Genomic DNA, 14,792 nt, shown 5'->3' with positions numbered 1-14,792 from the left:
TAGGAGGCTTAAGAAAACAGCCTATATCACGTAATACAAAACTGACCCATGTAAGATCGGCGGTGGGCTGATGCAAGAGCACGGTATTCAGCTTGATAGATGATCTCGCTCACGGTAGGTTGTTTCTTTGCTGCCCGGGGAGATAAGATTGGATCCAATATATGTACAGAAACCAGTTGTTGATCTTCTGGTTTGGAGACAACCAGCCCAATTTGAATCAGAGTAACCATAAAGATGCATTGTACTGTGAGAGTGAAGAAATAAGCCAAGCTTTAGAGTACCCTTTATATACCGTAAGACTCTTTTCAATCTGTTGAAGTCAGCAATTGTAGGTTGCTTCATTTGTTGACAGAGTATGTTTGTGGCATAAGCAATGTCTGGTCTGGTTAAGGTGAGGTATTGCAGACCTCCAACTAGGCTTCTGTACTCAGTAGGATTATGCAAAGGTAGAGAATCATTGATTAAAATGGATGGTTTTAGTGAAAGAGGAGTTGAAAGAGGTTTAGAGTTTAGCATATGAGCTCGGGTGAGAAGATCCAGAGCATATTTGGTTTGGCAAAGGAATAGATAATCTGAGGTTCGTGTAGCTTCAATGCCAAGAAAATAGTGTAGGGAACCTAGATCCTTCATATGAAAATGAATACTCAGTGAAGTAATAAGACTAGAAATCAAATGAGGTGAGCTTCCAGTGAGAATGATATCATCTACATACAGTAATAGGAGTATAGTGGCTGTTTCAGTATGCAGGATGAATAGAGAAGGATCAGTAGAGCTACAGAAAAAGCCATATTCGAGCAGGAAGCTGCTGAACCTATCAAACCAGGCTCGAGGAGCTTGTCGAAGTCCATAAAGAGATCTTCGAAGGAGACAAACATGATGAGGCTTTTGTGAATCTTTAAACCCTGGAGGCTGCTCCATATATACTTTGTTTCACTTAAGTGTCCATGTAAGAAAGCATTTTTGACATCTAATTGATGGATTTTCCATTGTTTCATCATAGCTGCGATAGGATTATTCGAATTGTTGCATGTTTTACTACGGGGACTGAAGGTTTTCGTGAAATCAAGACCTTCTTCTTGATGAAAGCCTTTGGCTAGTAGCCTAGCTTTGAGTCTATCCAAGCTTCCATCAGTGCAAGTTTTGTCTTGAACACCCATTTGCACCGATTACATTCATGTGATTATCTCGAGGAACTAATTCAGGTTTGATTCTGATATAAGGCATCCATTTCTTCTTGCATTGCTTGATACCATCCTTGGTCTGCTAAGGCAGACTTTATTGATTTTGGTTCAACAGGAATCTTGTACTCAACCAGACATGCATATTTAGGATTTGCTTTAATAATTCCATATCGTAGTCTAGTTTGCATAGGATGTGTTGAAGATGTACCTTGTATATTTCCAGTGTCAATACTGATTTGAGATTGTCCTGTGGTATCAGTTGATGTTGAAACAGGTTCTTGGTTTGTAGGTATTTGTTCCTCTATGGTTGGAGACGACTGATGTGATTCAATATTACTAGAGATATTATTAACAGCACTCTGTATCTCAGTATCAGGTAATATTTGTATGTGGGATCGACCTTCAGAACTACTTGAAGTGAGCTCGTCGTTCTGTATTTCTGGAGCTACTTGATTAAATCTGGTATGCTACAAATATCCCTTTGATAGATTGACTTGTGACTGAGGCTTCTTAGTAGAGTTGGAACTAGAAGATAGGACTCCTTTCATCCATTGTCGGTATAGATCAGATCCCTGCTGATATTCAGTACTAAGTATATGAATAAAGGGAAAGACATTCTCATCAAATTTTACATGTCTGCTAATGTAAATTCTTCCATTGGTAGGTAAGAGACATCTGTATCCTTTATGCTTCTCACTGTAGCCAAGAAAGATACACGTGAGAGATCTTGGATCAAATTTATGCTTTGTATAGTGCCTGAGACATGGATAACAAGCTGATCCAAAAACTCGAAGATAATAATAGTCTGGTGTTGTATTGTAAAGCTTGTAATGAGGTGAATGCATATGTAGTTTTGCTGTGGGAAGAAGATTGATAACATAAATTGTTGTTTTGAATGCATCGACCCAATACTTCAGTGGTACTTTAGCATGATACATCATTGCTAAACCTAATTCAATCACATGTCGATGTTTTCTCTCCAAGACACCATTTTGCTCTGGTTTGTGTGGACAGGAGATAAATTGGTTAATTCCACACTTCTGTAGATGAAGTTGGAGTTTATCACTAGTGAACTCACCACCTCCATCACTCTGGAAGATTTTTATCTTGTGATTAAGCTGATTTTCTACAAGTCTTTGAAACATAACGAATATCTCATATACTTCGATTTTGTCTCATGGGATATATCCGGCTATACCGAGAGAAATCATCTACAAAAATGACATAGTAGGAGAATTTCTGAACAGATTGAATTGGTGAAGGTCCCCATACATCACAATGTATTCTTTCTAATGGAACATTAGAAATATGGTCTGAGAGGTGAAAAGATAAAGCTGAGCTTTTAGCAACTTGACAGCTGCCACATATATTATGAGTTTTAGAACTAAGCCGAATGAGATTTTGTTTCTGCAGAATCTTCACTGTTTTAAGATTGGTGTGAGCAAGCCTTTGATGCCAGATATCTTTCGCTACTTCTGTTGAGTCGTATGAAGAAAGCTTCGCAGCTTTAGGTTCCACTGGTAAAGCCCCTTGACTTTCCTTCCTAGCTTCACTGTTGTATGATTGTGATTGTCCTTCATATATACCCCATGTTTGTCAAAAATAAACGAGCAGGGATAGTCATCTGTTAGTTTTGATACAGATAGAAGATTCTTGGTGATTGCAGGGACTATTAATACATCATTCAGAGGTAATTTGCTATTTCCTGTATTTAGTATTCCATTACCAATGCATGAGATTGACAAATGAGATCCATCTCCTATCATGACAGTGTCATTACCACTATATGTATTGAAGTTTTGAATCATACCAGGTTCTGAGATAATGTGTGATGTAGCCCCTGTATCGTGATACCATTCTGAGCCATAGGGTTCTTCAATGTGAACTGCTGCTAATGCAGTTGGTATTTCATCTACCTGGTACGAGTTGTCGAACCTATACCAACATCTGAGTGCTGTGTGACCTGATTTCTTACAGATCTGGCATTGCAGAGGACCATTATTAGTAGGCTTTGTATTCTGTGTTTGTCGATCACCATTTGAGCTTTGTGGTGGATAAGACCTAACACTTTGATACCTTTGTGCAGGATTTGAATAGGGTCGAAATCCTTGTCCATATTTGGACCAATTATCCTTATTAACGACCTTGCCGAGTTGAATACAAGTTATTCATTCTATTTTGTTGATTCCTTCCAGCTTCCTTCGCAGAATTATTTCCATATTCTCTTCTAATAAAAGGCTGACCTCTCGCCATAGCTAACTTCTCCTCGAAAATTTTCTCTTTGATTTCTCGGGATTGATTCTTTTCTTTGACTTGTTCTAGCTTTTCTTTGCCCATAATAGGCCAAGTTAGAGTTATACTCATTCATAGAGTATGTTTGTAATCGGGTTTCAAACCTTTCAAGTTGTGAGATAACCTCATCATACTCTGGCTGAGGCTTAAGACAATACATGGTTGTCCTGAAAGTTTCATATTCAGGACCTAGCCCTTCCAGTATGCCAAACATTCTTGTTATATCATCAACAGGCTTTCCAATTGCATTCAATTGATCACAAATGGTTTTGAACTCTCGAAGATATTCGCTTAGTGATCTGTTTCTCTTCTTACGTGCTTGAAGTTTTCCTCTTAACTCAAACTCCTTTGCAACAGATTTCTGTGTAAATCTATTTATGAGAGCCTGCCATACTTCAAGAGAGGTTTCTAAGCCAATTATTAGACTTAGAATATTTTCTGATACCGCGCCACTTATCCATGATGATATAAGCTGATCGGTTTTTATCCAATCCAGGTGATCAGGATTCATTATTTCTCCTATCTCAGTTTGTATCATTCGACTTGGAGGTAATTTTTCACCATTAATAAAACCAATTAGATCCTGGCTTTTTAGAAATCTATTAAACTGAGCTTGCCACAACAGAAAGTTTTCTTCATTCAACTTGATGGTAACGAAGTTACCTATATTCACATGAATAGGGAAAGGATACTTCTGCACTCTAGTAGCCATTCTTCTATGTTCAGAGACTTTGAAGATTCGAAGATAATCCAGTAAACTTTGAAGGTAAGCTATCTAAGAGATACCAGGATCTTTATCATATCATGCAGTAAGAACTCATTAGATCTATCATACCCAGGTAATATGCTCTGATACCATGAGAAGAAATCAAATACAGAACAGGATCTATACACAAAAGGAGTTCAGATCTTGAACAATCAATGAGAATACCTCAGTCTTCTGTTATATTTCTTCTCCAAAACTTCAAGTTTATTCTTTACACAATCTTTTATCATTCCCAGATACAGAAGAAGGAGAAGAAGCTCCGGATGAATCAGGAAAAGCTTAACAACACAGTACTAACAAATCAATGAATTCACCTCTCTCACTCTCGTTCTCTCTTTTCCTTTTATACTTAATCACTAGCTCAACTGTTTCTGTTATAGAATTGTTACAATGAACAATACACGTGTATTTCTTCTGACTGCGTAGCTTCTTTGATTCCCTTGACCTGCTTCTGTGTTTCAGGTTCTGCTCTCACGGATCGCCAGCTCCTGTTGTCACGGATTGCCAGCTCATGAACTAGCTCCTGTTGTCACGGATCGCCGGCTCATTGGTTCAATTGGATCGCCAACTCACGACCTTGCTCGTTTTCAGCTTCCTCTCGTTTCGTTGCTTCTTCAGGTTTGGCTTTTCTCGTCACCGACTTCTATGCACTTCTGATCTTTCAAAACCTGTTTAATTCTTCTTACAAAAGGAATAGAGAAGACAAAGACGTGCGGGCAGAAAAAAGGAGAAATCATGTTCATCTTCTTCCCTTTCGGCTCCGCAGTCACTCCACTTCGCAGCCGTTCAAGTTTTTTGCTGCACCGGTCGGCTGCGCGGCATCGTCCGTGATTTCGCCTTGCTGCCTCACCTCATCATGTGACGCCCACGATCGGACCCGAGCCAAATCTGCCCAACGCCGCACTGCGCCGGCTCCGAGCTTCCCGACGACCTCTCTGTTCGTGATCTACCCGGCCCCTCGCCGACGCTTGCCTGAAGCCGTGCCGCTCGTGACCGCAGCAGCTCGAACCAGATCCGCACCACCGCGCCCGCCCTGCAGTGCCTGACCTCCGCGCGCTCCGCCCGACGCCGTGTCACCTTTGCTTGACCCGGTGCCCGACGATTCTCCCTTGCCGTCGTTGAGCACCACCAACCCGCGCCGGCCATCGCGACCTACTACGCAGCGCGACGCCGGAGCTCCGAAGCCCGCCGCTCCCGGCTCCGAGTTCCATTGCCGACCGCGACGTCGGAACCGAGCTGCCACACACCCGTGAGACGCCACCTCTGCGGGACCATCACCGCACCTCCGAGAGCTCTCCACTCGGTGCTCGCCTCAACCCGAATCAGTCCCAGTGGCAGCGTCCGACGCCCCGCACCCGACGTTGCTGCTCCCGCGTTTGCCTTTGCACGCCCGAACGAGCCATCTCTTGCCTCCTCTCGTTTTGCTGCAGGTGTGGTTACTACTAGACCTTGCCGGACCTCCGACAACCACCCCCTGTTCCGAACGGCGACCCATCATCGAACCACTAGCTGCTCCTGGCCATTCCTCAAGTCAACCGTGAGTTAGACTAGGTGAATTTTTATATTTGATTTCATGTTTTGTTTTTATTCTAATTTGATTTATTTTGATTTATTATCTGATTAGGAAATTTGTCAAATTAAGTCATGATAATCAAATTTATTGAACCGTGAGATAGCGGGTTAGATTTTTTTATTATTTCAACTTTTTATGACAAATTTATGGTTTGCTTTGTATTATTGACTCGCGTTAAAATATATGTCATTGATATACATTGATGAATTATATTTTGGTGCGTTATCATTGTTTGCGCTTCACATATTATGTAATTTAAGTATTTAGGTCCATATGCATTTCATATTTAAAGCTTTGCATTTTTAAGATTCATATAGAATTAGGATGATTTTCCTTGAATAAAATTAAAATAAAAAGTGTGTTATTTAAGTTATATAGATTTCATAATGTCCACATTACATGTTGCGCTTTAGTTAGAGGGTCATAAGTTAATGTTTTAATATTCTTGTCATATATTTTTAGTAAAAAATGCCAAAGATTAGAATTGCGTCACTATGTTGTTTTTCTTAATAAGAATTATCAAGTCATTTAAAATAAATAAAAAGAAAGAAAACACAAAAGTCATTTATTTGGTTAGTTAATAGGTTAATTCATAATTAATCTCATTTCATATCATCATTATTTAGCATAGGTTGCATATATGCATTAAAAAATGAATCATCATAAAAAAATCATAAAAGAGCATGCATGTAGAAATACCATGTCATTCATCCCATATCACGTAGCACATGCATATTTAGAATTATATAAATTAGATTGCATTCATATAGTGATAAGTTTAAGTCATATCATATGAATTGCATCTCACATATTATTAAAGTAAAATCCATGCATATTAAATTTAGATTAAGATTGCATATAATTGACATTTAAAAAAAAAAATTAGGTGTCTTGTCATTTAGAAATCATGTTTAGGGCATGCATTTTTTAGCATTTTTTATTGAATGTTATTTTATTGATTGTGCACCCGCATGACCACCATTTGCATGTTAGTAGTTTAGGTTAAAATTAATTAACATTGTCTGCTAAATATTTTTTAAATTAAAATAAAAGGTACCGAAAGGGCGTTAGACTAATCTAGCGTAATCATGTCCCCGGACTTATTGAATCTCTGGTTCGTAAAAATAAAGTATTATCCCATACTTTATTTGGGTTTCTAATCAACCCTAATTGATTAGTGGCGGCTCCAAATTGAAATTGCATGTTTAAATGAAATAAATTCTATCAAGTCGCGATTGGTAGGACTTGGGAGAGTCCGTGCCAAGTCTTCGGACTTAGTAATCCATTAGCCTTCTTAAGTAATTCACCCTTCAAAAAATTCGGGAAGGTCGCGACAGCAGCGATTCATCATTTTCTTCAACCCTCTCGCCTAACTGCCTCTTAACGCTTATAGGACTTTGGATGAACGCTCCAAAATTAGGGCACTGCAAAATACTTAGTTGTGTTAAGGAAGGGAAACTCATCACAGGCAGCCTCTTGACACTTCTAGGACTCTAGATGAACGTTCCAAAGTTAGGGCACCGCAAAATCCTTAGTTGTGTTAAGGAAGGGAAACTTGTCACAGGACAATCTTCTTCCTCAAGAATCACTGCCTTCATCTGTTCGCATTGCCGAATGTCTATTTTCTCGAGTTTCCCTAGTGTTGTGGCTGTGAAATTGGGGAAGAGATATCTCATGTTGGAGCAATTTTCAACATTGACAACTTTAAGACTTGGAAAACCCAAAATCATTTGGGAGTTGCCTTTCACCATGCATCTTAGCTTTCCTACTTCCATCACCGTCAAAAGTTCCAATTCGGGGAGCAAAATTGTTGTGTGCTTAGTATTTGCATCAAAGGACCCACAATCAAATAATGATTCGAGGGAGGGACAATTTTCAACATTGATACTTTTTAAGTTGAGCAATCTTCCTATGATTGTGGAGGGGAAGATATTGAGTAGGTTGGAGCAATAACCTAGGGAGAGAGTGACTAATTTGCATAAGGAACTTCTCGGAAGTTCACCATGCCATATCCTTTTCAAGGATCCTACTTCGTGAAAGTATAACGCCTTCAAGCTTGGTAAACTCACCTGCTCATAAAATTTATGTGTTAGATCGCAATTATGAATAATTTGACAATTTGGCCTAATCCTAACCAATCTATTTGATGAAATGGAAGAATGAATTTTTACTAGTGTATTTATAAATTATGAACACGCTTTAACTAATAAAACAAATAAAATTCTTTAGAGAGATTTTATTACTTGCCCCACAAATCGCGTGCCTATGGCTAGTATGGGTACAATCTCAAGAGAAGGGATTTGTACCTTTTGATCAAAGAAAGAATTGGAGTAAGCATCTTGTGAATCTGAAGTAGTGGTCACTAGCTCTTTTTTTCCATAAGGATATGAGAAGAATTTCTCCATGGAACACCGACTTATAGATAGTTGCTCCAATAATGGGAACTCTATAATATCATCTATCTCTTCATCTCTTCCTTCTTCATCCACAATCACCGCCTTCATATTTGGACAATCCCTCACTGTAATGGCTCTAATTTCTCTAAGACATTTAGCCACAGACACCGGAAAGAGAAATGACAGCCCCGTATTGTTGATAGAGAGCTTCTTCAAGTTCCGAAATATTGATATTCCTTGTAATTGTACATCTTGTTTCCACATGCACCACAGGTTCGGCAACCAAGATAAACTCAATTCTGTTAGCCGAGAGAGAATCTCGACATCTCTTGTGACTTCTAGCTCCTCCAAGTCAAAAACTACTTCTGTTGGAGAGCTCTCAATTTCCATTGACTCCAAATTCGGCAGCTTTAGTATCCAATTTGATTTCATAATACTCTTCGACGTGGATTTAGATTGTCTGATCTTTAACGATGTCAAATCGCTATATTTTAATGAAGGTTCACTGTAGAGTATCTTTTCCAGACCAAGGAGTCCATCCATTACTAGGGATTTCAAGTGAGGCAATAAAACCTGACCAAGCGCCACAATGAAACTCATCAAAGGTGAGTTATGTTACAAGTAAAGCTATTTTCATGAGAAAATAAGTGAAACTCTCGGGCTAAAGAACAAAAAAGAATGAATTTCTCTTCCATGAAAAGCGAAATCGTTTTCGTGAGGTTATCCTCACCACTATCATGCTGTCAATGCAGCTCAATTGCACAGTGATGTTGACATTGACGTTGGCAACTTGGCATGACATGTTGGAATCAGTTACAAATTGCATGTTTGACAAGACATGAATTATGGGGACTATCTTTGTTACGTGGCTCCTTGTTTGCCATCCATTTATTGAATCTTTGAATGTCACTTTCTCCATTTTGAAATTATTGAATTTTCTTTAATCATTCGAGATTCATTCTTGCTTCCTTTCATTCAGCATATTTTTTCATCTCATTAAGAATGTTATACAAGTAACAAATTAGCCACAGTAGAAACCCAAGTTATCAATGCAATTATCTAACGTTGAAAATTTATTTAAAAAAAAAAAAAGTCATGGAAAGAGGCTTTCCTCTAACTATAATATGGTATGTGTTCTATTTGAGAGGATTTTTTATTTGTAAATCAAAAGGTGAATAAAATTGTACAAATAATCAAAAAATGCAATATGTACTAACATTGAGTGAAAACCAATATCATCTCATCCTAATAGGACAAATTGACCGAGGGAAAAATTGAAAAAAAAAAATTACCTGGATGGGAGAAGGAGTATCCTCTGATGTGATTTCTGCTCTAATGCAAAAGCTCGTCATATTTGGTGACTCACACAATGCCAAATGGCATACATTAGGCAACTCAACTCTATTATCAGCAGAAACTATATCTTCTCCGGCATCATATGTGACAATGGATTGCATTGAGTAACATTCCCACACTTTAATCTCTTCCAATTGCACAAGCCTTTGCATCTCTGAAATACACCACAAGTATTTCAATTGGCAGCACTGTCCAACACTCACAGTTTCAAATTGCTGAAGCACCCTGGTACGATAGGGCCATGGCATATCTTCTCCAAATTAATAAGATTTTCAAGGAACAAAGACTCTAACTTCAAAAAAGGAGGGAGGCCATAGGATGAATTGGCAATGTACTTGATTGAGTAGCTGTCTTTAATGTTGAGAGCCTTCGGATCTCGAAATCCTTCGATGCACAACTTGTGAGCGCTCTCTTTGGACTCACTCAACTCACATAAATATAAGTATTGAGTCTTTTGCAGAGATTCTTGAACCCACTTTCTCGAAAGAATACTATTGCACCCTTCCAAATTGAGCTTCATGACTGCCAAACATTCATATCCCCACCCCTCAAGATTTCCTATGTTGATCCAAAATCTGACTAGGTTCCCAAATGGCAGGTCATCATCCTCCAAGAGTATGATGGGTTGACGAATGGATATTTCTAGAGATGCTAGCTTTGTCAAGTTCTTCAACTCAGCAAGCCCAACACCACACGATTTTGACGTCATTTCATGCTTGCCCATCCATCCATCAAAGCTTCCCCTCATATGTAACTCTTCCAAGTTTATTAAGCCTTTTAGGGCTCCATGCTCAATTATCTTGAGCGAGTAGCAATGGTTTAGATTCAACGATCTCAAATTCGTTAGTTCCCCAATTTCTTTAGGCAACCTAGAAATTTGAGACTTTGCAAAGTTGAGAATCCGCAATGCTTTGAGCTTGCCAAGATTTGCCACATCCCCCACATAGCAATTTATGCTTAATGACTGGAGATTACCAAGGATTTCCATCGAGAAAGGTAAACTGGTGATACGCATGGAGCAAAGATAGAGGGCTCAGAGCTCCTCCATGTATGTGAAATCCATTTTACTGCAATCTCCCCTATCGTATTGTTTCAACAACATAAGTATCTTCACATGGGGAAACCGATGCAGCATTAGTTCAGCAAGCCTACCACTGCCAACATTAACTAAGCATGCCCAGCATTTCTCAAGCTTTTCCTTTGGCCATGAGCCATAATTGTTATTAATCATTAAGGAATTCCGACTAAATACATTCGAGACAACCACCTCGCTATAAAGATCATGTATGGTCACATTTTCCTTACCATCACCACCATCCTGTAACAAACAAAAGGAATGGAGGCTATTGAGCATCGTATTCAATCTATTCCTTGAACTTTGCATCTTGTTATCGAATCCCTCAAACAAGCCCAAACCCATGCCTAGTCCCAGCAAAAGTTCGACTTCAATGGTCCCACCAATAAGACCACAAAGCAAGAATAAGCACTTGGCTTCCTCACTCTCCAAATGATCGTAACTCCACTTCACTATTCTCTCATTATGTGGGTCTTCTATTTTTATTAACATGTCTTCCCACGTGGACACTTTACTACATTTTAAGGTGCTTGCAACGGAGTTAATCAAAAGAGGCAAACCTGCAAGCTTGGTTACCACTTGAGCCGCCTTTACTTTCAATTCCTCATCCTCTCTGAGCTTGTCGCCGACTATCTTTTCAAATAGCTTGAAAGCTTCGTCTTCCTCTAAACTTGTCAGATGAAATGTTTGTTCGGCATGCAGCTTTTGCTCCAGCACACTTTTATCTCTCGAAGTGAGCAACAATTTGCAGTTCCTGATCTCATCTCCCAGAGGAATTCCAACTGCCTTCAAATCAAGTGCTTCCCACAGATCGTCCAATATTATGAGAACCTTCTCATTTGGATCCCTCTGCAATCTCTGAAACAGAAGATCTCTTCTTCCCTGTTGGCTTTCCTTGTCCTTCAGATTCAGACTCAAGGCGTCAGCAATCTGGCCTTGGATATTATTTAAATCCGGAGTCCGCGAGACTTCCGCTTTAACGATCATGCGGAACGGTCCCCTCTCTTGCCTAAGTTTATTCTCGACTATCTCCAACAGCGTACTCTTCCCCACGCCGCCAGGCCCGTAGACCCCAACCACTTTCACCTTCTCATCATTCAGAGCTTTCATTATGCCCTGAAAGATGGAAGCTCGCGAATCGGTGATAAAGTCGCCCTCATCACCGGCCAACGAATTCACGTAGAGAGCACCGCCAACAAGCCCTGGCGGAGGATTCTCGGAGTCAGCCTCCTCGACTTGACCCTGCGCAATGAGCTCCTGGATGTTCTGGACCATGAGCTCCTGGATGTCCTTGACCGTCCTGCTCGCCTTTTTGCCGAGATGATATCGCTCCTTCGGGTTGGGAAGCCACCCATAGAAGTAAGTTTTCTTAGCTTCTCTGTCGTATTGTCATGGCATGTAAAAGTCTGTAATGCCCTAGTTGCATAAGGCTAACTTTGAAAAAATGTCACAGCAAGGGTATCACAACTTTTTTTATTCTGATCACTTTACTATAAAACTTTTAAAAAATATTCATTTGAGCACTATAACCTTCTCGAAGAGGTCCCCCAAAGTATTACACATCATGACACTTGTGGTGGGAGTTGTAGTATTTAAATAATTAATTGAAAGTCGTGACACCTAAGTGAAAATTTTATAAAAGTTAAGCCACTCAAATGAACATTTTTTTTTTTAACAATTCAATGACCCTCTTTCCGATTCTCTACAAATTTCAAATCCTTTCGTGTCTCTCTCCTTCCCTAATAAGTACTGACCACGCATGTCCACAATCGTTTCTCTAATGCTACTGTTGCTCTCTCTCTCTCTCTCTCTCTCTCTCTCAAATGCAGAGGAGGAGGGAGAAAGATAGAGCAAAGCGAGGTTAGGAGTTTAACCGGCATGGAGTTAAGTTGCTTTTTTGGCATCATGGATCACATTGCAATTATTGAAGGTTAGTGTTATGTCAACCTCGTGATGCATATAGACAGTATGACTTTATATAGTGTGGATCGTGTTACAATTATTAAAGCTTCTTGCTTTTTCAACCTCGTGCCAGGGGACCCGACTCCACTGTACTATCCCTCTCTCTCTCTCTCTCTCTCTCTCTCTCTCTCTCTCTCTCAACGTTGTCCCGTCTAGCTTCGACTTAATATATGCATAGCCATATATTATTACAAATTTGGTCCCAACTTTGTATAAATTGTTTTATGAATGACAACAATAAATATTCTGAAAAAGCAATTTCTTAATTCGATCGATTATCCTACCAAAAAAAAAAACATATTCAGTTGATCACCCAAAATAAAAAAAAAAAATGCTTTAAATGATGGGAAAACATACTTAAAAATATGACCAAAAAATTTAAATAACCCAACATAATCAAATAATCATGATGCACATATAATTGTTTTAGTGTCACAATTGGAGTTGTTATTCTATCAACTATGGACCAAAAAAGAATCTCTAGTTAAAAGGGTACATATTCCGTATGTAGCCATGATATTCAATTTCAATATTTTAAAAAAAAAAAGGTGATATAAGATAAATAATTGCAACATATCGATCAACGAAAGAACTTAAAAGAATCTCTCCCTCCTCTGCACAATATCTCCATGCACCATTGCTGAGGACGCAGACGTCGTCTTGTTCATCCATTTTTCTTTGTGCAAACCATCCACATCTCATCTTTATTAAATTTTAGTATAGCTTGATGGGCCAGAAAAAAACGACAGGCTCTAATGGCAAGTGCAAAACATAATTTGAATTTAGAAGCTTACCAATGTTATTGATGTTTCTTTGAGGAACGTCTATTCATGCAACTATAGTAGTCAAGTTGACATATTATTATTAACAAGGACATCAATATATGTGGGAGAATTCTTACATTTCGAGTTTCTCATCAAACGAAAGATGTTGTTTACGGATGAAGAGCCACTCCAAATGTTTGCTACCATGATTTTTCTTTTGAGAGCAAGACCTGTATATATAATTCCGAATGGAGCCATTCCGTAGAATGAAGCGGGCTTCAAGAATTGGGGGAAAAGAAGCGAGGAAAATAAAGATTCAAGGAATACGAAGAGAACCGTTGAGAAAGATTTTCCTGTGGGGGCCCACAAGAAATTTTCCTCCGAAAAGTCGGGAGAAAGAGAGGGGAAATGCAAAATGAGTTCTTTCCCTAAAAGACAAGTTCAGTGGGCCCATAACATATTGCATTTTCCAGAGTCTTGTTCGTTTCGAGATGGGACACGTGACTGATGTCTGAATTACCGCGAAGGATAGAAGACAGGGAGGACACGGATTGAAAGGGCAGATGCGAATTGTGGATAGATGTCTCAAATAAGATTGGTCGAGGCTGCTAAAACCTCAACGAAGCTGTCACCATCAATTTTCGGTGAAGGATACAAAGGACAGAGAGTGATTGCGAGATGGGAAATTTTACAGATGTCCGATGGGTTGAGGTTCCGAAATATTCTGTGAGGCTATCGATAACACTTTCGGTGAAAGACAGAAGATAGTGAAGGAGGGATAAAGTGAATGCAAGATGGGAAATGTGATTTGATGTTCGAATGAAGGTGTCAGCAACACTTATTTTCAGGGAAGGGTCCTCGACTATCAGAAAATGTTCTAATATCTATATATGAGCCCAGATAAATTTTAGTTAGGATGGCCAATGGGCCGTGCCACTTCGGACCCGTGCTCTTGGGCCACATGTGCCCCAAAAAAGAACGGCGGGCCTCAAGCACTCTAGGGCCGATTGCTGGTGAGGTGAATGAATATCTCTACAAGGATGATGGGAACTACATTTGAAAAATTCGAGGAAGACAATGTCGACCTTCTATGATGATGGAAGGCCAAAGTATTGTGTTTTCCTATTCTTTCCATGGTGGAACATGACATTCTCACTCCATCGGCGTGAACTGTATCATCAAAATCCACCTTCACTACCAACGGATGGATTATTAGAGATAGTAGACAAAAGGTTGAGTTACTAGATTGTGGTTTGTTTGCATCTCTTGGCCCGTCCTCAATGCGCACAGGTTGTACAGTGCATTATTTAATCATCTACAACATCCAAATAATCACTAAAAGAAAAAAAAATAAATGCTTGCTTTGATTATGCTTGACCTCAAAGAATCCAAAATTATTTTTTTTAAAAAAAAAATCTCCCGAATCC

The 14,792-nt window shown here is 39.3% G+C and overlaps 2 protein-coding genes across 2 annotated transcripts; both read right to left on the bottom strand.

Moving 5' to 3' along the window:
- Nucleotides 1-7,305: 7,305 nt before the first annotated feature.
- On the bottom strand, nucleotides 7,306-10,552 carry LOC108960986. Its single transcript, XM_039317408.1, has 4 exons — nucleotides 9,900-10,552; nucleotides 9,501-9,789; nucleotides 8,119-8,781; nucleotides 7,306-7,881 (listed from the first exon to the last, which is right to left on the bottom strand). Exons 1-4 carry the CDS (start codon nucleotides 10,550-10,552, stop codon nucleotides 7,306-7,308), a joined length of 2,181 nt encoding a protein of 726 aa, XP_039173342.1.
- Nucleotides 10,553-10,597: 45 nt separating this feature from the next.
- Nucleotides 10,598-11,914, bottom strand: LOC120295821 (disease resistance protein At4g27190-like). Its single transcript, XM_039317407.1, has one exon. It carries the CDS (start codon nucleotides 11,912-11,914, stop codon nucleotides 10,598-10,600), a length of 1,317 nt encoding a protein of 438 aa, XP_039173341.1.
- Nucleotides 11,915-14,792: the final 2,878 nt, after the last annotated feature.

Source organism: Eucalyptus grandis, chromosome 7, assembly GCF_016545825.1.
Source record: "Eucalyptus grandis isolate ANBG69807.140 chromosome 7, ASM1654582v1, whole genome shotgun sequence".
Classification (NCBI taxonomy): domain Eukaryota; kingdom Viridiplantae; phylum Streptophyta; class Magnoliopsida; order Myrtales; family Myrtaceae; genus Eucalyptus; species Eucalyptus grandis.
Note: the sequence above shows the minus strand (reverse complement) of the source record. Positions and strands in the feature narration are given on the sequence as shown.